Genomic DNA, 23,929 nt, shown 5'->3' on the forward strand with positions numbered 1-23,929 from the left:
AGAGAAAGCCCGCGTGTAGCAACGAAGACCCAATGCAGCCAAAAATAAAATAAATTCATAAATATATATATATATATAAAAAAGTAAATCCAGCTTTCATGCTTCTCTTAAAACAGCACAGTCACACTGCATCTTAATTGCCACATGAAAACTACCGGCTGGGCCTGAAGAGGACCGTCTCTGGTCTAGGGTAGGCTCTCCCCACTTTACCAGAGCTACACCCACCGTCAACTGCCTGACTGCTTCCCTACAAGCTTATGAGCTGGAGACCCCTGGTCTACATTACTTCCCCCTGTTTTATTTATCATGTTGAAATGACTGAAATTATTCTTAATATATTATGATATATATTTTGTGGTTAAAGTTCTAAATTAAAAAAAAAAATTAATGTATTTCCCTAATAAATTCTGTGATACACTATCCCCATCTTCCATTCATAACTGTTTAGGCTGGGCCAAAAAGTAAAGATGAAAATACAACACAGTCACACAGAGCCTTCACTTTTTCTTGTTTTTTTTTTTTTTTTTTTTTTTTTTTTTTTTTTTAGGCAGGCGGACTCTTAACCACTGCGCCACCAGGGAAGCCCCAGAGCCTTCACTTTTTTCTCCACTCCAAACAGAGTCTAACACTATGAGCTAAGAAAAAGGCTGACAAAACTGTATTTCAAATTATTCCCAAGTAGTCACAGGCTTTTCAAATGTTCTACTTGCATATAACAAGAGACATGAAACACTGTTTCCCTGTCAGAGACAGTTCTGAGATACCAACGGGAGCCTTCTGGTTGCTATGTTACATAAAAAAGAGAGTACAACCTTTTTTTTTTTTTTTTGCAGGGACAGGGAACACATAGTACAGAAATTGGGATAAGAAGATATAGATTTTAAAAATAAAGTTCACTATGGCATTTTCCCTGGTCTTATCTGAAAATACAAATGAGATCAAGAAGGGTTACAATAAATTCTTGATAGGCTGACATAAATAGAGATAATCAGGAAGCAGCTCTGGGCTCAAGGCAACCAGATCCTTGATACTAGATTAAAGCATCTAGATGTTCAAAAAACTATCTTAAATGAAGATGAATTCAGTCAAACATGCTGTGAAATGTTTACATAAGACAGTGTATCAAAAACTTAATGGAATTCCCTCCTGGTGGTCCAATGGTTAAGACACCATGCTTCTACTGCAGGCAGTGCAGGTTTGATCCCTGGTCGGGGAAATATAAGCCATGAGCTGCGCGGTGAGGCCAAAACAAAACAAAAAAACCCAAAAACTTGAGGGAGGGCAGCAAGGTACAGGGAAGTTTAAAGCGACATCACTGACTTGAAAAAATTTCCATGATGGTGAATTTATGTGGCAAAGCAACAGGTGGTAGGAGACAAAGGAGCAGCAGAGAAGTGTGATATTAGGACACAAGTGAGGAAGTCAGAGAACAGGTTCCTTTTTTTTTTTTAAAGCTAGGCCTATGTCACAGGTTAATTATCAGGCTGCCTACAAAATCTTTATAATTTATATGCTAGAAATGGATATGGATATGGACCTTGTCCAGACATGAGGCAGCAGATAAAAGGAACTGGCATTTGGCCACACTCTCAGCTATCACTGGCTACATTTCTCTAAAGGCAGAAGGTACCCATCTTTGTCACCCTTGAAGAGAATGCAGTTGAAGTTTGCACATAATATTTTCCTGTTTCTGTTTTCAGATGTACTGTATCTTTGTGATAACATTCTTGGTTTGGCTGAGGTGAGAATGGATGAAAGAAATGGAAACATAACAGCTGAACAGAGGACAGAACAGTTTCAGATCCAGCGTCTCTTTCTTCCCTGTCAGCCAGCAGTTTTACCTTTCCCATTGAATTAGCAAGAAAGAATAGCTCTGAAAACCACACAAAGAAGTGCTTTTCTTTTTTATTACAGACAGCATCACATGGCTGGCTCATACTAGCCTTTGCTAGAGATGCACTGTTACCAAGGCCCATGGTCAGTCCTGGGAGAAAGCCTCATCCCTTTGAGGGGTCACTACAATAGGACTTTAACTAGAAGCAGCTAAAAAATGGAAGCTAGTTTCCAAAAGGGAATATTTCAGCCCTTTAAAGATTTTGGTTTTTTTTTTTTTGATGTGGACCATTTTTAAAGTCTTTATTGAATTTGTTACAATATTGTTTCTGTTTTATGTTTTGGTTTTTTGGCTGCGAGGCACGTGGGATCTTAGCTCCCTGACTAGGGAAGAACTGCACCCCCTGCATTGGAAGGTGAAGTCTTAACCACTGGACTGCCACGGAAGTTCAGCCCTTTAAATGTGACTGGTAATGTTTCAAGTGCTATCTGTTTCTGAGATTCAGCCAATATGCTAAAAGTTTTAAGCTGCGTTGAACAAAGCTTCAGAACAGGTTGAGTTTTATGGTATCTAGGACTGACAATGCCATGATAAACTACTTAATAACCTCATTCCATTCACGTTTATACAGAAAATTTTTATAGTAACAAATATATGTTCAATGTAGAAAACTTGATGATCTAAGAGCTAACCCAAAGATAACCACTGTGAACATGTGATGGGCATTCTTTCAAGGCATTAGGAGTGTGGGTGCTAAGACTAGATGTTCTGGATTCAAATCGTACCTTGAGCACTTGAGCACATTTAGCTGGGCACAATTTGTCCTGGTGTGCCAGGACAAATTACTTGATTTCATTGAATCTCAACCTGTAAAATGTAGATAATAACAGTTCCTACCTTATTGGATCTGGTGAGGAAATGAGGCGACATATGCAAAACCCTTAAACACAGCTTGGCACATAGTAAGTGTACAAGTAGTGTTACCTGTTCTTTCTGTACAAATAGACACACATATTTCTTCCCCACTAAATGGTTTTCTATCATAAATATTGTTTCATAACCTGCTCTGATCACTTAGGAATGTGCTACAAATATTTCCCTGTGTTATTAAATATCTTTTTACTACATACTATTGGTACAGCTGCTGCAGGCAGTACTTAAGCACAGGCTGTCATGGTTTTTTTGTGGTTTTTTTTGCGGTACATGGGCCTCTCACTGTTGTGGCCTCTCCCGTTGTGGAGCACAGGCTCCGATGCACAGGCTCAGCGGTCATGGCTCACGGGCCCAGCCGCTCCGCAGCATGTGGGATCTTCCCAGACCGGGGCACGAACCCGTGTCCCCTGCGTGGGCTGGCGGACTCTCAACCACTGCACCACCAGGGAAGCCCCAGGCTGCCATGTTTTATAGCACATGACCTTGCCACTCTGAGCTCAGTTAGAGGAATAAGAAATCAGCAACTGATGCACAGGTAAAGCAGACATCTTCAAAATGGCTAGAAACTGATGTGGCCTGGCAGCTCTGAAGGTTGTAAGTAGGCAAAACTGATCAAGTCCTCTCTCAGGAAGGCTGAATGTGAGATACACAGACAGAGTGAGTCAACAGACAGGTTACTGACACACAAGGGAGGAAAAACACCAAACAAAAAGTAGTAAGCTGGGACTTCCCTGGTGGCGCAGTGGTTGAGAATCCGCCTGCCAATGCAGGGAACATGGGTTTGAGCCCTGGTGCGGGAAGACCCCACGTGCCGCGGAGCAACTAAGTCCGTGCGCCACAACTACTGAGCCTGCACTCTAGAGACCGCGAGCCACAACTACTAAGCCCACGTGCTACAACTACTGAGCCCTCGCACCTAGAGCCCGTGCTCTGCAACAAGAGAAGCCACCGCTCACTGCAACTAGAGAAACCCCGCTTGCAGCAATGAAGACCCAACGCAGCCAAAAATAAATAAATAATATAAATTAAAAAAAAAAAGTGGTAAGCAGAAGCTGGGAGGCTAAGAAGACATTAGAAAGGCAGCGCTCCACAGTGGAAGAGAGGCGCTGGGCCTCTGGTATGGTGACCAGGCTACTGAGCTGCAGTGCGTTCCCACATCCATCCACCCACTGTGAGCAAGGCCTGCCTGTGCTCTGTGACCTAAGTTTCCAGTTCTGCACAGCCTGGCTGGACAGCTGCTCTGATACTGCCATATTCTTCTCCCTCAACTAACTGAGGGGCCTGTAGATGTTATGTCTACTCCTGACAACCCAAAAGGGCCTACCTCAATTGCATTTATGTGGCTGCTCTAGAGGTCACGCCAAAAACTGCAGCACTTATTTTGTTCAGCACTTGTTATGTGTTAAGCATTGGGGATTCAACAGTGAGCAAGAAAGAATGGTACCTGGTTACACAGAGTGTAAAGTCTAGCACAGAAGACAACTAGACAAGCGATATGAATAAAACATGATAAATACGATGCTAGAAGTACAGACTGCAATGGAAACACATACGGAGAACAAGTCTGCAGGGAGGAATCATGAAGACTACAGGAAGGAATCATGAAGACTGCATGGAGGAAGAGACCTTCAGGGTGAAGCACAAAGTTAGCCTAGTATGCCAGATACTACAGATGGCTCACTCAGTACCCATCACCACCCACGTGGATTCCATGACCGCTAGTCAGCCTTGTGAAGTTATAGTCTTGACTGAGCTGCAGTGAACTGGATCGACCTTTCCTAACAGGCCACCCCTGAGTCCTGGCCTCATTTAACAGGAAAGATGAAGGAGACCAGACATATTTTATGATTTTCTAATGTTTAAAAGAATTTGGCCTATTAGACGGTAACCTCAACTTTGAAAGTATAACTGAATAACTTATTTCTGACTTTTGATTTTAAGTTGAAAATCTCAGTAAGTTTATATACACTATGGGAGTATTTAAGATTCATCTTATTTATAAGTTTAATACATGACATTCATAGGACTTTTTGCTGAAGAGCCTCATAAGGTTTTCATTTTTTTAAAGTCAGACAACTGACGTTCTTTAAAAAGCAATCAAATTAATTAAATTTATAAATGTAATTTGAAACATCTAAAAGTCTTCAATGAACTGGCCTAAGCATTATCCAAAGGCCCCTTAAAAATCTCCTATGCTTATAAATACAGCAATCAGATCTGCAAGCATTAGGAAAGAACAAAGTTTTTGAATGTGTGCTTTTAAAAAGTCATAACATTTTGAAAACTAAATAAACCCCTGAACAGTGGTTTCTGCTTACAAAAGCTACCCTTCAAGGGTAATAAAAAACATCTACCTACAACCTCTCTGATCAAGTCTTATTCTCCGTTGATAGATGTGGAATTAGAAAAGCCACCCCCTCCATTTTATTTTGATGTAAGCCATGGAAATGTTTGTCTTTATAATGACACATTTCTCTAATTTATACTGTTTGTACGAATATTTGGTTTATTTGGTACCTTATTCTTTATCCTCTCAATAATGCTGGAATAAAGAACAGGGTATGATATGACTCTTGACTGGAGAGTAAAAAATCTGCTCAAAGTCAGGCAGGATTCTTCAGGGCTGAGAATGGCAGGCAGCGTTTAATTTCAAGCTTGGGATTCCCTTTAAGACAGGAGGTAGGTAAGATACTGACCATATGAAAAGTATACTTTAATTATCTGTGCTGCATTGTTCACCTTCTCATGTCCCAACTCCACTTTATTCTCCACTCTATTCCCCCTTTTACCTACTGAAGGATGGTATGTAATTTCCAGGAAACAAAAGGGTAACCCTATATCCTTTTCAACTCCCTTATGTACTTCCTATTGCAATCATCTAGTTTTCTACATCTTAGTTGCACTTATATAACCCAAGGACAATTCGACTGTAGCACTCAACGAAACAATAGTAACAACAACGGGTATAAGTTTTCCTGAGACAGATGCCAAATCCAAATGTGCTCTACAGAGGTAAAGCTGTCACACTTCACCCAAAACTTCTAAACCAGGCAGCAAGTTTTGCCCAAAGGTCTCTGAATTTTTTCCCTTCCTCTCTATTCTAGAACCATCAGTCTATTTCAGGTCTTCCAACAACCTGTCTGAATCCACAGAGCCGCAATAACTCTGTCAAACATCACTTTTGCCTTAGGTACCTCAGAACTCACAGAAGCCAACTGGATTGAAATCAAAATTATGTAGCTTAGGTCCACCAATTGGCCCTACCACACTTATTTGAATAGTCAAACCTTTGAGATCCTCCAGAAAGAACTCTGATAATTTCCAATTGGGGTATTTCTTCAGGACTTTTATGTTCCATCTGTCATAGAAGCATATATTAATTACTTTCTATTCACCCAGCTGTGTACTAGGCACAAGAAGGGAGGATTTAAAATGGGAAATATAATCTTTGTCCTTAGAGGTTACAATCTAGTTATAGATACACAGATATATGATAAAATGAGAGTGGCACAAGTCAACACAAGTTTGCAGGACTTCAGAGCAAGGAAAGAATTCCTTGGGTATTCCAAAGTAAAATTAGTCAAAGAAGACTTCAGCAAGGGCTTGACCCAAAAGAAATGCAGAATTTAGACTTTTTCTAAACTCTACTTTATGTCCTTAGAATCAGTCTTAAGTCCCTTCTGGAACAAGGAAATGGATCTAAAAAGCACTATGTAGCCAAGGCAAGTAAATGGGGGTGGTAAAACTTACACCACTGAGTTAGGACTCCTAAAGGAGATTAGCATAAGCAGAGCAGAGCGTGGTATTGCCACAAGAGGCTATGGAGAAACATCAGTTCCTTCCTCCTGGTTTTGAATTGCAATTTGTTTCTCAGTTTCCCCAACAAAATGTTAAGCCCTTGAAGTAAGGGAACCAAGAGATTTGACTTCTGACTGCTTATTCTAGAGTATCTAGTAAGATATACTGGGCATGGCCCAAGAACTCAATATATATATGTTGAATATCATGTGACCAAATAAAAAAGAAGATACTATTGTCTCTCAAGGTGCACCATTAACAACTTCTGGCTAACAGAAGTATTGCTTTAGCCACTGCTCTATTGCCAGGACCCAAGGAGCATAGGAGAACAAGGGCTGCCTCCTCCTCACCCAAAGGTTAATGAGAATAAGCCATTAATACCAATACTGCTTACTCCTCTTATTTCTATGGGCTGATGAACTATTTGATTCTTGATCTTCTGCCACAGGTAACAGAGACAGTGTGGGAAGAGATCCATAGGAAATCACAAAGGACTGTCTGGTATAATCACATACGGTCACTACTATGAGCCCTCCCCTTGCACAGAGTGCCTGATAAACATCACCATGTCACAACCTGACTGCCCCTTTAATCAAAGAGGCATGTGGTAACTGTTAAGTGCTTTCTTTCTGTGATCATGAGTCTGTTCATTCAGTGAGTGGTGATAAATTAATGAACTACACAGACATGACAGGTTCATGATGACAAGGTACAGCCATGCCCTTTGTTCGCAGTGCACACCTCCTCACAGACTTCACGGACTGCTGCCACACTTGGCTCTTCCTCGGGCTCCATGCCTCCTCCAGGGACAATCCATCGGTCTGGATGGCGACTACTGCTCACGAGTAGCACCTGAAAGTCACAGAGGTCACATGGGTAGTTAAAAACTCAAAAAGACACATTCATACAAATTTAGAGTTTAAACACCACAAAAAAATACCTAAGATCCATTCTTTGTTGATACCTCTCCAAATCACTTCTTGAAAAGTAGCTTTCATTTCTGTATGAAAAAGCAGACAATCTGCCTAGTAAAAGCAGAAGGGCATCTGAACCAGTGGCCATTATGTGTTCCCCCCTCAGACTCTCACTCAGTTGTCCAATCTATCCTCTCCTTTGTTCGTTTCTCTAAAGCCTTTTGAACACACAGCTGACAAAGACACTCAAAAAAACACAAAAAACAAAGATTGTCACTGATGAGCCTGTGAGTGCTATGAAGAGCTGGCCTTGGCCCTAGTTCGCACCACAGTCCCAACTTTCCCTCCAAGGTTCTCACTCCTGTGTGCCCCAGTTCCTGCATCATTAGATGGCCATAGGCCGATACTACACATCACCCTAAGCTCTAAGTATGTGCTGAGAACCTAACTCTCTCACCGACATGAGGACTAGAAAGATTTCTTTTCGTCATTCTTTCAGCTGAGATAAAACTGGAATTCCTTTACTAGGAAACTTTATCAAGAAATGACATTTAATGGCCATGATTAAAATGTCTACAAATAATAAGTGCTGGAGAGGATGCGGAGAAAAGGGAACCCTCTTAAATTGTTGGTGGGAATGTAAATTGGTGCAGCCACAATGGAAAACAGTATGGAGGTTCCTCAAAAAACTAAAAATAGTGTTGCCATATGATCCAGCAATCCCACTCCTGGACATATACCCAGACAAAACTAAAAAGATACATACACCCCTATGTTCACAGCAGCACTATTTGCAATAGCCAAAACAAGGAAACAATCTAAATGTCCATCAACAGATGAATGGATAAAGAAGAGGTGGTACATATATATACAATGGAATACTACTCAGCCATAAAAAAGAATGAAATAATGCTATTTGCAGCAACATGGATGGACCTAGAGATTATCATACTTAGCGAAGTAAGTCAGAAAGAAAGACAAATACCGTATGATATCACCTATATGTGGAATCTAAAATACGACACAACTGAACATATCTATGAAACAGAAACAGACTCACAGACATAGAGAACAGACTTGTGGTTGCCAAGGGCAGGGCGGGGGGGAGCAGTGGCAGAGGGAAGGATTGGGAGTTTGGGACTAGCAGATGAAAACTAGTATATATAGGATGGATAAACAACAAGGTCCTACTGTATAGCACAGAGAACCATATTCAATATCATGTGATAAACCATAAAGAAAAAGATAATGAAAAAGAATATATATATAACTGAGTCACTCTGCTGTACAGCAGAAATTAACACAACATTGTAAAGCAACTATACTGCAATAAAATTAATTTTAAAAAAAGAAATGAAAAGAAACCAAACAAACACAAAATATTGATACAGAATATAGGTTACTATTTCAAACTTAACCAGTATTGGAGTCATGGTTGAAATAAAATCTAGAATTTCCTTAGTGTCTTTTCCTTAACCCTCCCTAGGACAGATGTTAAATAAAGTTAGCTTTACTCCTAATTCAGAGGTAGCACTGGGTTGGCATTATTTCCAAAACTAAAGGAATCCTCAATTGCTCCCTAAGTAATCACTTTCTGATGATGTCTTTTGGGCTTCAGGCCCTATTCCAAACCGTATTCCCCACCCACCCCTCCACTTCCCAGCACTTAACTTCTACTCTGCAGTCATCTTTGTTGCCTGAAAGAAATCACTCCTTCCTCTCTGGCGCTCACAGATCCCACCACTAACTTCCAGTTACCTACCTTCCAGTATTCTCTCTCCCACTTAAGGTCTCTGCAACTATGAGCCCTTGGAAATTCTACCTTTTTCTTCATCTTTAATCCCTTTTCTTCTTGCCATGATAGATTCTCCTGATGCTCTTCTACAAAATCTATGATCTGCAGATCCCCTTAGAGGGGACCACAAGATATAAGAAGGTGGGCTATCCTGGTGGCGCAGTGGTTGAGAGTCCGCCTGCCGATGCAGGGGACACGGGTTCGCGCCCCGGTCTGGGAGGATCCCACACGCCGCAGAGCGGCTGGGCCCGTGAGCCATGGCCGCTGAGCCTGCGCATCTGGAGCCTGTGCTCCGCAACAGGAGAGGCCACAACAGTGAGAGGCCCGCGTACCGAAAAAAAAAAAAAAGATATAAGAAGGAAATCCATGAATCCATATACAGTCACCAATATATAGCCCATGGACTGAGAAAATAATGTCTTAAACTTACAAGCACTATTTTTAAAAAATATATATAAACTCTGCTTTAATAGAACATGGAATAGCTTAAAATAATATAAAATCCACAGTAGTTTTAGGTTGGTGTGTATATATATTTAATCAAGGGATATTAAAAGTACCACATGAGGGAATTTCCTGGCGGTCCAGTGGCTAGGACTCGGCACTTTCACTGCAATGGCCTGGGTTCAATCCCTGGCTGAGGAACTAAGAGCCCGCAAGCCACAAGGTGTGGCCAAATAATTAATTTTTAAAAAGTACAATGTGGAGGTTTCATGAAATTATGCTTTTAAATAAGAGTCTTTGTTGGACTCCTACTTCATGCCACATACAAAAATTAACTCATAGTGGACCAACAACCTAAACGTAAGAGCTAAAACTATAAACGGGTAAATCTTTTTTTTTTTTTTTTTTAGCAGCTGTACGTGGGCCTCTCGCTGTTGTGGCCTCTCCCGTTGTGGAGCACAGACTCCGGACGCGCAGGCTCAGCGGCCATGGCTCACGGGCCCAGCCACTCCGCGGCATGTGGGATCTTCCCGGACCGGGGCACGAACCCGTGTCCCCTGAATCGGCAGGCGGACTCTCAACCACTGCGCCACCAGGGAAGCCCACGGGTAAATCTTAATGACCCTGGATTTGGTAACATAGGCCAAATTCTTAGACATGACAACAAAAGCCTGAGAAACAAAACCAAAAAATTTTTGATAAGTTAGACTTCATCAAAATTAAAATCTTCTGTGCATCGAAGGGCATTATCAAGGATGTGAAAAGACAACCTACAGAATGGAAGAAAATATTTGCAAATCCTCTGATAAGGGTCCAGTATCCAAAATATATAAAGAACTCATACAACTCAAGGACAAAATGACAAACAGCATTTCTCCAAAGAAGATATACAAATAGCCAACAGGCACATGAAAAGATGATCAACACCATTAGTCACTAGAGAAGTACAAAGTAAAACCACCACGAGATACCACTTAACACCCACTAGAATGGTTACAATTTTTTAAATAATAAGTACTGACAAGAATGTAGAGAAACAGGAACCTTCATACACTGCTGGTAGGAATGTAAAATAGTTTAGGCACTGTGGAAGTTAGGCTGTTCCTCAAAAAGTTAAACATAAAATTACCATATGATCTAGCAATTCCACTCCCAGGTATACGCCATACCCCAAAGAATTGAAAACGGGTACCCTAACACTTGGACACAAATGCTCCTAGCAGTATTATTCACAATAACCAAAAAGCAGAAATAATTCAAATGTCCAGCAATGGATGAATGGATAAACAAAACATGGCACATACATACAAGGATTAGTTTTCAGCCATAAAAAGGAACATAAATGTTACGCTTGAGAACATTACGGTAAGTGAAAGCCACACTTAAAAAGTCACATGTTGTATAATTCCACTTATATAAAATATGCAGAATAGGTAAATCCATAGAGACAGAAAAGAGATTGGTGGTTGCCAGGGACTGGAGGAAGGGAAGAATAGGGAGTAACTGCTTAATGGATACAGGTTTTATTTTGGAATGATGAAAAGTGTTTTGAAACTAGACATAAGTGGTGGTTGCTAAATGCCACGGACTTACTTTAAAATGGTTAATGTTATGTGAACTTCAGCTCAATAAAATAAAGCTAGTTTTAAGATCACAGTAATTTTTTACAAGCTAAAGTAGTCAGCGCCATCACTCTCCTTCAGAGTCTACACTCCGGAGGAGTGGCCTCTCAGGTTACCCTTAGTTTTACTATATTAAATCATTTCCATAAAGGAAAAAGGGGATCACTGCCATACCCATTCTCCTCGAGAACTGTGGCCAATCTTACATTTTCAAAAATTCCTTATCAAAAGAAAAATAAACCCAAATATAACCATCTTTGTTAATTCAAGCCAAAAAGTTTTTAAAAAGTCCTCTCCAAAGACTCTCTAGACAATGGCATTTAAGTCATATCTATCTAATCTGTAAAGGAGATTCAAGAAGAAAAAGTAGAAAAATGGGTTAATCCTTCACTGATTTGTTATATAAATAACAACATGTAGTCTTTCTTCCTAGAGATTTCCCACTTCTTGGCAAAGTGTTTACCAGCCATTCTAAACCTAAGCATTTGCTTCAAAGGCTGACTAGGGCCATCCAATTAGGTTATAGTCCAAATGAAAGACCTTTAAAGGGACATTTCAAAGCTAAAGCAAAGAAAAGCAAACTTGTACCACAGAGTATAATTTAATTTCTAAATATCAGTAAATGTGCAATATTAATGAGTAAATCTAGCCAGTGTTATTGCTTTGTACATTCAAAGGATGACTATATGAGGTAAGAATACATATAACACTGCAGCTGGAGGAAGAGAGCTGCATTACTTCCTAGTCATACTTCAAAGCAAACACTATTACCAGCAAATAGTTCTTCGCCTCAGTAAGCTTCCTTGACAACCCATTGAAAATTTAGTGCAAAAACCAAAACAAAATATTCTTTATTTTAGCCAGAGGGTTTACTCCCTCCTACCTTACAAAACAGTGAGTAGTGTTCTGGTCAGTAAATTCTTATTCTGAAGCTTGATTTTTAAATACAAATTATCTAAAAAGAAATTAAAGGCAAAGCTCCTAAGAGATTCTGAAAATGACACACTAAGAAAAAAAATTTTGTCATTTATTCAACAAATATTCATTAGGCATTACAATGAGCCAGGAACAGGAGATGCAGAGGTTAGAACCTCTGCAATTTTGAGGCAGATCAAACTGGGGGACTAGCCAACCAAGTGTATTAGACCTCTTGTGAAGCTCTTTTCATCAAGATAGGTGATAACCCTGCAGAGATGGAGAAACAAACCCACACAACACACCCATCCATATATGAACTCTTGGATTCATGACACAGGTGGTCCTCCTCGGACAACTTAGTATCCTCATGGACACACAAAAATCATTATATTGATTAGGGACAAGGGTGTAGTGAAAAAATAAAGAAATGTGGGGAGATTTACATAAAGGGCTTCAGCTAAAACAGTAATATTTTATTTATTTTTTCTTTTTCTTTTTTTTGCCCGCACCACGCAGCTTGCCAGATCTTAGTCCCCTGACCAGGGATTGAACCCAGGCCACTGCAGTGAAAGCACCGAGTCATAACCACTGGACCGCCAGGGAATTCTCAGTAATTTTTAAATTAATTAATTAGGTTGCTTTGGGTCTTTGTTGCTGTGCACGGGCTTTTCTCTAGTTGCGGCGAGCAGGGGCTACTCTTCGTTGCAGTGTGTGGGCTTCTCGTTGCGGTGGCTTCTCTTGTTGCAGAGCACAGGCTCTAGGCTCACGGGCTTCAGTAGTTGTGGCAGTGGGCTCAGTGGTTGTGGCTCGCGGGCTCTAGAGCGCAGCCTCAGTAGTTGTGGTGCACGGGCTTAGTTGCTCTGTGGCATGTGGAATCTTCCCAGATTCCACCACTTCCCACCACTAGGGAAGCCCAATGTTTTATTTTTTAGGTTTTAAAAAATTGCTTTAAAATTGTTTAATGCGAATTTTCAAAAGAATATAAAATTCATATTTCTTTTAGAAATATGAATTTCTAAAAGAAAGCCATAGTCCCTGACCTAGAGAAACTGATTATCTAGTGGACAGAGGAGAAAAAAAAAAAAAGTACTAATACAGGGTGAGGAGTGCTATGGCTGAGGTATGCACAGGATACCACAATGACAATGGAAAGAGACACCTAACCCAGGTTGGCAGGGGGGTGGTAGGGGGATGGTAAGGGAAGGTTTCTTAAAGGAAGTGACTTGAGTTGAATCCAAGTTCAAGGACACTCATTCAACAAAAAAATCATCAGAAGCCTACTGTATGACCCTGTGTTTAGGATACAAAGCAAGGCAGATACAGCCTCAGCTCTTGAGAAACTTAAAGTTCAACGGATGAGGGACTTCCCTGGTGGCACAGTGGTTAAGAATCTGCCTGCCAATGCAGGGGACGTGGGTTCGATCCCTGGTCCAGGAAGATCCACATACCGCGGAGCAACTAAGCCCAAGCACCACAACTACTGAGGCTGCGCTCTAGAGCCCGCGAGCCACAACTACTGAGCCCGCATGCTGCAACTACTGAAGCCCGCGTGCCTAGAGCCCGTGCTCCCCAAGAGAAGCCACTGCCATGAGAAGCCCGCGCACCACAACAGAGATAGCCCCTGCTCTCCACAACTAGAGAAAGCCTGCATGCAGCAACGAAGACCCAACTCAGCCAATAAATAAAGTTCAATGGATGAGACCGACAATAAGTCAGGTGACCAATTATATTTCAGTGACTGTGCTACAGACCACAATGCTCACTAGATATTACATGCTCTTGCCTATGGTACCCAGCCTCCCATTGCTGTTAGGTGGGACCATTTGACTAGTTTTGCGTAATGAAATATGAGCAGAAGGGACACGTGTCACTTTTGGGCTGAGACAGGGAGAAGCCCATCCAGTCTCCTTCCTCCTCTGTTACAGTGCCCAAGAACATTGTGAGTTCCAGCTGGTGTAGCTACAAGCCTGAACCCCTTGAATGGAAGAGAGTTCCTGTGTGGAGCAGAGCCTCTGAAAACCCATGACTGATAAGCATCATCACAAGTAATAAAACTCTGTTGTGTTAAAACAGTGAGATTTCAGGATAAATGTCACGGCAATATAACCTAGTTGATCCTGATTAAGAGTGTGAAAGATCAGTGAAAGGTCTAAGGATTGGTTCCGTTGATTGCCTCATACTTAAGCATAGTGCCTGACCCATATAGGTGGCCAATAAATGTTTGATGAGCAAATGAAAGAATGGACCATTGACTGAGGGAACAAACTACTTTAAAAAAGGAATGCAGAGAGCATATAGACAAGGTTAATGAGGGAAGCTGAACAAAAAGGCAGAGGTCCAATTATAAAGAGTTTGGATCGAAACCTGAAGGTAATGGGTAAGTCACTGAGGTTGTCAGAAGAAATGACATAACCCAAGTTGGGTTTTAGAAAGGTCACTCTGACTTGGGCTGGATATGGGCAGACCTGCAGAAATACATTTCTGCAGTTGATTCAGAGGAAGAACGAGGACAAAAGTGGGAGTTGGAAGGAAGGGACAGATTTCCAGATATACAGAAGGGAAAAGTCCACAGGACCAGCTGACTGACAGGATGTAGGCCAGGTCAATGGTGAAGCTGCCCTCCAAGGAGAATGTGGAAGGGTAGGGGGAGGAAGGAACCACAGGGAAGCTGTCCTCCGAATATATGAATTTGAGAGTTCAATACGATGTCTAACGGATATTTCTAGTAGATAATCATATAAATGTTGGACAGGCACTAAAAAGAGGGGAAGAGACAAACACAAGGGAGAAAATGTGCATTTGCAAAGCTCTAGCTGGAGGAGTTATCGCCATTCCCCCTACTTACCTTCCACTCCCCGTGGTGACCAGCAAGTTTCCAATCTCACTGCCAACAGTATAGTAGGGGTAGATATATTCTAGGTATTCCAAGTTAAAGTTCTGGAAATATTTTTCTTAAAAAATCAATTATCTATGGTGATAATCTACAACATGGAAAATCCTGATTAGCAAGCTATATATCTTAGACACATTACTAATTTCCAGAAAATTGCAGGCAGTAACGCACCTAACATAATCTCATTTCCAACAACGCAATGCCCCCGGCATTCGACAGCCCCTTAACAATGCCATTACTGCCAGACAGCTCTGCTGGTAGCCCAGATGGCACAAGGGCTGCACCTTATCAGATCTGTGACATGCTCTGCAAACTGCTTTTACAGTTAACCCCATTCTAACTGTTTACGTGTTCCTTCTTAAAACTAAGAAGACTTCCCTGGTGGCGCAGTGGTTAAGAATCCTCCTGCCAATGCAGGGGCCACGGGTTCGAGCCCTGGTCCGGGAAGATCCTACATGTTGTGGAGCAACTAAGCCCGTGCACCACAACTACTGATCCCACGTGCCTAGAGCCCGTGCTCCACAACAAGAGAAGCTCGCGCACCGCAACAAAGAGTAGCCCCCCCTTGCCACAACTAGAGAAAGCCCACGCTCAGCAATGAAGACCCAGCGCAGCCAAAAAATAAATAAATTAATTAATTACTTTAAAAAAATAGATCCATAATAGTGAATAATTATCTGCACTTGTTCGGATTCCAGATAAATTTACCTTTATTTTTGGCTGTGTTCTCTGGCTCGTGGGATCTTAGCTCTCCAACCAGGGATCGAACCCGTGTCCCTTGCAGTGGAAGCGTGGAGTCCTAACCACTGGACTGCCAGGGAATTCCCCAAATTTACCATTTTTTACAGAATGTTTTAAATAACAGCTGCCACAAGTTCCTGGACACAAGGACCCTATAAAATGTCTAAATGATGAATAATGCTGAGTATGAGGTGAAATAACTTGTTCAAATTAAATCAGTAAATTATCACAGGGCCAACCAATAGCAGTTTCAGTTCTTAGAGTTTTAAAGCCATTTTACCCTTTAGCTATTTTTTTCCCCTACACAGGAGCTCAGAATACTGCTAAAAAGGAGGAACAAGTAGACATAAACAGTTTACAAAATCCCTTCATTTTATCTAGCTAATCACGTTGTTTATTTAACAAAAGAGGAAATTCTCTGCCTAGTACAAAGACTGTGATATGACCAGATATTCTGCACAGTTTTTACTTTGGGAGGAACAAGGTATTTTAAGAACAGATATCCCAGGGTATGGAGTATACTGCTAGAGGTCTATGTGATTGAGTGTCCTGCCCTGTCTTTCCAAATGAACGTCCAAATGTTAAGATAACCACACATAGCCCTTTATATTACCTGGTATTCAATGACTTTTTTAATTTCTAAAAAGACGACTAAAGAAACCCAGTAAAGGGACTTCCCTGGCAGTCCAGTGGTTAGGACTTCACCTTCCAGTGCAGGGGGTGAGGGTTCAATCCCTGGTCGGGGAGCTAAGATCCCACATGCCTCACGGCCAAAAAACCAAAACATGAAACAGAAGCGATATTATAATAAATTCAATAAAGACTTTAAAAATAGTCCATATCAAAAAAAAATCTTGAAAAAGAAAAGAAACCCAGTAAACTTGGCTATATTTGCAGGTTATATAAAAATAAAAACAAAGGCTTAAAGTTGCTGGATCACACTGTCTGAACATAACTTACTGGAATGATTGAGTTGTTCCTGTAAACCTCAACTCCCCTCCCACAATTCTTGTAAATAATGAAAAAAAAGACAACAACAACAAAAAGACTAATACTGGGGGAAACAAACAAAAACAACAGCAGGTAGTATTTATTCAGTGCCCACTTTGTGCTAGGTGCTGCCGTTTTACATGTTCTATTTTTTTTTTTTTTTTTTTTTTAAATTTACTTATTTATTTTGGGCTGTGTTGGGTCTTCGTTTCTGTGTGAGGGCTTTCTCCAGTTGTGGCAAGCGGGGGCCACTCTTCATCACGGTGCGCGGGCCTCTCACTGTCGCGGCCTCTCCCGTTGCGGAGCACAGGCTCCAGACGCGCAGGCTCAGTAGTTGTGGCTCACGGGCCTAGCCGCTCCGCGGCATGTGGGATCCTCCCAGACCAGGGCTCGAACCCATGTCCCCTGCATTGGCAGGCAGACTCCCAACCACTGCGCCACCAGGGAAGCCCTACATGTTTTATTTTTAATATACTATCCCTAATTTTCAAACAATCATACAAACCAGGCATTATGTAATTCTTGCCATTATACTGATGAGGAAACCAAGCCTTAGATGATTTGGTAATGTGGTGAAGGACATAGAAAGGATAGCACTGAGCCAGGATTCAAACCACAGGTTACTGGCCTGACTGACAGCCAGATGACTGAAAGCCTGTTACATCCATGATGTAGCTAGCAGCATATGAAAAACCTTCTGAAAACTTAGCCACCACTGGATAAAAGCCATGACATGATTTTCTCCAGGGCAGGTACAAGGAAAGGATGGAGAAGGTATTTTAATCTAATCTCTGATTCAAATCAAGAATTTGGAGCCCCTTCCACTATTCTCTTCTGTGAACAGAGACTATTTGCTTACTTATTATATCTTTCCTGGCCAGAGCTGTCTTCTACATAGAGAGGCACTACGAGCTCCTCTATATTATGCAACTTTTTAACACTTTCTTTTCTGAAAATGTTTATTAATAAATATAAAAAATGACTAGTAATTCTCAATGTGAAGTTCCATTAATCTTCACATTTGTTTAGAAACTACATAAAAAAAAGAATGTCTATATGTGTATAACTGAGTAACTTTGCTGCACAGCAGAGACTGGCACAACACTGTAAATCAACTATACTTCAAGTTAAAAAAAATTGGAAAAAAAAAGAAACTACATATCTCAAGTGATTCTTTACTTAAGCATTTATTCCACAAAAAAATGCTATTCAGTCATTACTTGCTTAGAAATGAATTGAGGCATGGGGGGTTGGGGTGGGGGTGATGTACAAAAATATACAAAGCCTACCCTTGAACAGCCCACCCCCTAATGCAAACTATGGCCCCTGGGTCAAATCTAGCCTACCACCTGTTTCTGTATGGCCCATGACTTAAGAATGGTTTTTACATTTTCAAAAGGTTAAAAAAAATCATAAGAAGAATATTGTGACATGTGACCTGATATGAAATTCAAGTTTCAGTGTCCATAGATAGTTTATTAAAACACAGCCATGTTCATTCATTTACCAACAGTCTATGGCTACTTTCAAGCTACAATGGCAAAGTTGAGTAGTCCTCACAGAGATCAAAAATATTTACTATCTAATCCTTTATGGAAAAAGTTTGCCAACCCTTGATCTAATGAAGGGCCCAAGCAGCCACAACATCATGTTGACAAGGACTATTATGAAGGAAAGAAGATTCTGAGAGGGTCCCAGAATACCTCTCAAGAGGGAACATTTGAGTTGGGCCTAGAGGAGAAATTTACTGAGCCCAGAAAGGAGAGGTGTTCCAGGCAAGAGGCACTGCAATCACAAAGCCACAGATGCAGGAAACAGTATATTATATCCAGAGAATACTGAGAAATTCAAGTAGTTTGATATGGTGAAGGGTACATGATGGGAAGGAAGAAGAGGGCAACAGAGGAGGCTGATAAATTAACTGAGACCAGTATAAAAAGTTCATATAAGTACGTCAAAGAGTTATGGCAGGGCTTCCCTGGTGGCGCAGTGGTTGAGAGTCCGCCTGCCGATGCAGGGGACACGGGTTCGTGCCCCGGTCTGGGAAGATCCCACATGCCGCGGAACGGCTGGCCCCGTGAGCCATGGCCGCCAAGCCTGCGCATCCGGAGCCTGGGCTCCGCAACGGGAGAGGCCACAACAGTGAGAGGCCCATGTACCGCAAAAAAAAAAAAAAAAAAAAAAAAAAAGAGTTATGGCAACTGAAGGCAACTGGGAATCCTCCTTGGTTTCTGAGGAGGAAGAAGGCAATCTCACTTGTGTTTCAGAAGCTTGAATCTGGAGGCTGAATGAGTGATGGGCGGGAGGTGGGACAGAGTTCAGTTAGAGAGGATAAGGGAGCTGGATGTAATCCGCGTCCCTGGAGAAGGGGAGCAGCAAGTGGATTCAAGTCATATTTAGGAGACAGCAATGATAGGAACTGGTAATTAAACAGAAATTAGGGCACCGTGAAAGGGATGCAGAGGCTATGGCTTCTAACTGGGATCAGTAGGTGGACAGAGATATCCATTTCTCAAGAGAGAGAAATACAGGAGAGAAGCAGGTGGGAAAGGGAAAAACAGTTTAAGATACTACAGGAAAAGTTAAGCTTCCTACACTCTCCGTATATTATGGGAACTTCTAAAATCTCAATTTAAACGTCCATTTGAAAGCATTCACCCAAGAAACAGTGGTTGCCTCTGTACAGTACAATTGGTGGCACTGAGGAGGAGGAGGCATTTCACTTTAAAACCTTGTGTATAGCTTGAATATTTTAGAACAAGCATTTCAGACTTTTATAATTGAGCAAGAAGAATGCCAAGCATTATTCCCTAGGAAATTTCTGAAAGCCAAACGGAGTGAATGAAATATTCAGAATGCTCAAGTTTCTTCAGGTCATTAAAACAACGCCACAGGAACAGCATTCCTGACATCCATAAACTACATTTATGTTCAAGTCCTCTCAATAACATTTTTAAAGTTTCCTTTGCACAGATCTCGCCCATTTCTTAAGTTTACTGTTTTTTGTTACTGATATAACTCTATCCTATTGCTTATTATTTAAAAGAAGTCATAACAAATTTTTACAGGTTACTATTAAAATAATCTTAATTCCATACATAAGCACAATCACAGGACTAAGAGAAATTATTTTTAAAAGCAAAAAAGAAATTTTTACTTAACACCAATGTATTCTAAACCATGACGGTTTATTTCATGGCTATAGTTTGCCCAGCTAAACTATATTGACCAGATATAGATAGACACAACCAGATGTACAGGAAAGGCAGGCCTTATGGTGGGGCCAGAAGAGCAATAAGCAGGGGCAGGCAGGTCATAAACAACTGTTCTTTTGCAATTCTGACCACATGTGTGTGAACTCCAGCTTATCGTAAGAACAAAAAATGGGCCAGATATAAGAACAATAAGAACAAAAAATGGGCCAGATATACATGTGCACCAGGAACAAAACAAACATTTAACTATACAAGAGTTAAGATAGAAAGATAGTTTTAAAAAGGAAAACAGTTTTATGTAATTTCAAGTACTATATTTCACAAATTTTTGTGTTCCTAACTGAACTAAATTTAACTGTCAAACTTCCATTTTACTACAAATTACACTTTATTTACTCTATTTAGGAAGATGCGGGAGGCTCAAAAGCGAGGGGACATGGGGATATATGTATGCATATGGCCGATTCACTTTGTTGTACAACAGAAACTAACACAGTATTGTGAAGCAATTATACTCCAATAAAGATCTATAAAAAACTAAGTAAATAAAATAAAAACAACAACATAAAAAGGAAGATGGGGGAGTATCACTAGAAATCACAGAAGAAAACTAGGTAGCAACTGCATTAAGATTGAGAATTCTTGGCTAAGAGTTCTTTACTTGAAGACAATCCAGTGCTCTAAGACTCAGAATAAATAGAAGTAAATGTAGGAAGAGGGCGTTTATTATAGACCCAAGATGTTTTAATTACTCCAAATCCATAGAAAATGAGTATTAATAAATCTTTTTTTTTTTTTTTTTTTTTTTTTTTGCGGTGCGCGGGCCTCTCACTGTTGTGGCCTCTCCCGTTGCGGAGCACAGGCTCCGGACGCACAGGCTCAGTGGCCATGGCTCACGGGCCCAGCCGCTCCGCCGCATGTGGGATCTTCCCAGACCGGGGCACGAACCCGTGTCCCCTGCATCGGCAGGCGGACTCTCAACCACTGCGCCACCAGGGAAGCACTAAATAAATCTTATATAATTAAACAACTACTGTAAGAGTCACAAGAAACTGATAACACGGGCTGTCTTATGTGGAAAGAAACTGGGTAACTGGGGGAATAAGTATGGAAGGGAGAATTTTCACTGTATCCCACTTGTGCCTTTTAAATTTTGAACCATGTAAATGTACTGCCTATTCAAAAGTAAATTTAACTTAAGAGCTCATTAAACATTATAAATGACCAAATGAAGAACAATTCTGAATCTTCTACGAACCACATTTTTTTTTCACATCTTTATTGGAGTATAAATGCTTTACAACGTTGTGTTAGTTTCTGCTGTATAACAAAGTGAATCAGCTATATGTATACATATATCCCCATATCCCCTCCCTCCCACCCTCCCTATCCCATCCCCCTAGGTTGTCACAAAACACGGAGCTGATCTCCCTGTGCTATGCAGCAGCTTCCCACTAGCCATCCATTTTACATTTGGTAGTGTATATATGTCAGTGCTCTCTCTCACTTCGTCCCAGCTTCTTCTCCCCACCGCCCCCCAACCCCGTGCCCTCAAGTCCATTCTCTACATCTGCGTCTTTATTCCTGCCCTGCTACTAGGTTCATCAGTACCGCTTTTTATAATTCCATATATATGCGTTAGCATATGGTATTTGTTTTTCTCTTCCTGACTTACTTCACTCAGTATGACAGACTCTGGGTCCAACCACCTCACTACAGATTAACTCAATTTCATTCCATTTTATGGCCGAGTAATATTCCATTGTATATAGGTACCACATCTTCTTTATCCATTCATCTGTTGATAGACATTTGGGTTGCTTCCATGTCCTGGCTATTGTAAATAGTGCTGCAATGAACACTGTGGTACATGATTCTTTTTGAATTATGGTTTTCTCAGGGTATACGCCCAGTAGTGGGATTGCTGGGTCATATGGTAGCTCTATTTTTAGTTTTTTAAGGAACGTCCATACTGTTCTCCATAGAGGCTGTATCAATTTACATTCCCACCAACAGTGCAGGAGGGCTCCCTTTCCTCCACACCCTCTCCAGCATTTATTGTTTGTAGATTTTTTGATGATGGCCATTCTGACTGGTGTGAGGTGATACCTCATTGTGGTACAAACCACATTTAAGGCATTATCATATGTTCAAATTCCCTACATATGATAATTTGCTCTATAATGCATCTTAAAATGTAATGTCAGGAAAAGTCTATTTCTATATTAACTTGTATGTGTTCTTTTATCAGACATTAAAAAGCCATTACTCCTATCATCTTTTCTTCTTTCTTTTTAGCTAACGCATGGGAGAACTAGATTTAGCGGACAACTGTTCATTCTTGGAACATCTCTTCCACAGATCTTTCTTAATTTTTAGCTGATCTGTTTCACATATTTTTTATTTATTATTTTTTAAATTTTTTTGGCCACACCACATGGCATGCAGGATCTTAGTTCCCCAACCAGGGATCAAACTCACGCCCTCTGCAGTGAAAGCACAGAGTCTTAACCGCTGGACTGCCGGGGAAGTCCCTGTTTCATATATTTTTAATGCAAGCTCTCTCAAATCTTTTTCTTAAAGTAAAGAATATCAAAATTATAAATTAGGGCTTCCCTGGTGGCACAGTGGTTGAGAGTCCACCTGCCGATGCAGGGGACACGGGTTCGTGCCCTGGTCCAGGAAGATTCCACATGCGGCGGAGCGGCTGGGCCCGTGAGCCATGGCCGCTAAGCCTGCGCATCCAGAGCCTGGGCTCCGCAATGGGAGAGGCCACAAATACCGCAAAAATAAATAAATAAATAAATAAATTAATTAATTAACCTTGCCAGTCTTTTTTTCAACCACCAAAAGGCCAAGTCAATAATTACTCTACCCTACCCTGGAAAAGCATCATTTCTGAACATATTTTTGCAGTGCCTCTAAAACTTTAACAATTTGATGCTAAATTCGTCTCTCAATTATACTTCAAAGCATTTGGAGAATGAAATGGCCTCACAACACCCACCCAATGAAGTATGCAGAAAACAAAGCCTTTTTACCCATGAAATTATAATGAATTATAAATTGCTATTTAAAACAGACCACTCTAAAAGGAAAATTTTTAAGAGAATACTTTTAAAAAGTTACTACAGTCTTAAAAAAATAGCTTTTAAAAAAATAGCTTTTTAAAAAAATTGAGGTGAAGTACACATAACAAAATTAAGCATTTTAAAGTGAACAATTAGGTGGAATTTAGTACATTTACAATGCTGTGAAACCACCACCTCTAGCTCCAAAACACTCTTGTCACCCCAAAATAAAACCTCATAACCATTAAACAGTTAGTTACTCCTCATTCCAGACCCCAGACCTCCAGCCCCCGGTAACCATCAATCTGTTTTCTGCACCTATGGATTTCCCTATTTTGCATATTTCATATAAATGGAATCATACAACATGTGATCAAAGGGTCTGGCTTCATTTACTCAGCATGTTTCTGAGGTTCATCCACAATGTAGCATGTATCAGTACTTCATTCCTTTTTATGGCTAATAACAGTCCATTTTATGCATATATTACAATTGTTTTATCTATTCATTTATTGATGGACATTTGGTTGTTTCTACCTTTGGCTATCATGAATAGTGTTGAACATTGTATACAAATATTTGAATACCTGTTTTCAATTGTTTTCCATATATATCCAGGAGTGGAACTGCAGGATCAAACATAATTCTGTTTAACTTTCAAGAACCACCAAACTATTTCCATAGCGACTGAACCGTTTTACTTTCCCATCAACAACATACAGGTATCCAATTTCTCCACATCCTAAGACTTGTTATTTTCC

At 40.7% G+C, this 23,929-nt stretch overlaps 1 protein-coding gene across 2 annotated transcripts in view; it reads right to left on the bottom strand.

Annotated features, from left to right (window-relative positions):
• NUDT3 (nudix hydrolase 3) overlaps nucleotides 1–23,929 on the bottom strand; it is a 106,169-nt gene that overhangs the window by 42,371 nt on the left and 39,869 nt on the right. For both annotated transcript variants that reach the window (XM_024766370.1, XM_024766372.1), the window contains exon 2: nucleotides 7,307–7,417. In XM_024766370.1, coding sequence (XP_024622138.1) covers nucleotides 7,307–7,417 — 111 coding nt within the window. The remainder of the gene's footprint in view (nucleotides 1–7,306; nucleotides 7,418–23,929) is intronic.

This window comes from Neophocaena asiaeorientalis, unplaced genomic scaffold (genome assembly GCF_003031525.2).
Source record: "Neophocaena asiaeorientalis asiaeorientalis breed wild unplaced genomic scaffold, Neophocaena_asiaeorientalis_V1.1 scaffold46, whole genome shotgun sequence".
Classification (NCBI taxonomy): domain Eukaryota; kingdom Metazoa; phylum Chordata; class Mammalia; order Artiodactyla; family Phocoenidae; genus Neophocaena; species Neophocaena asiaeorientalis.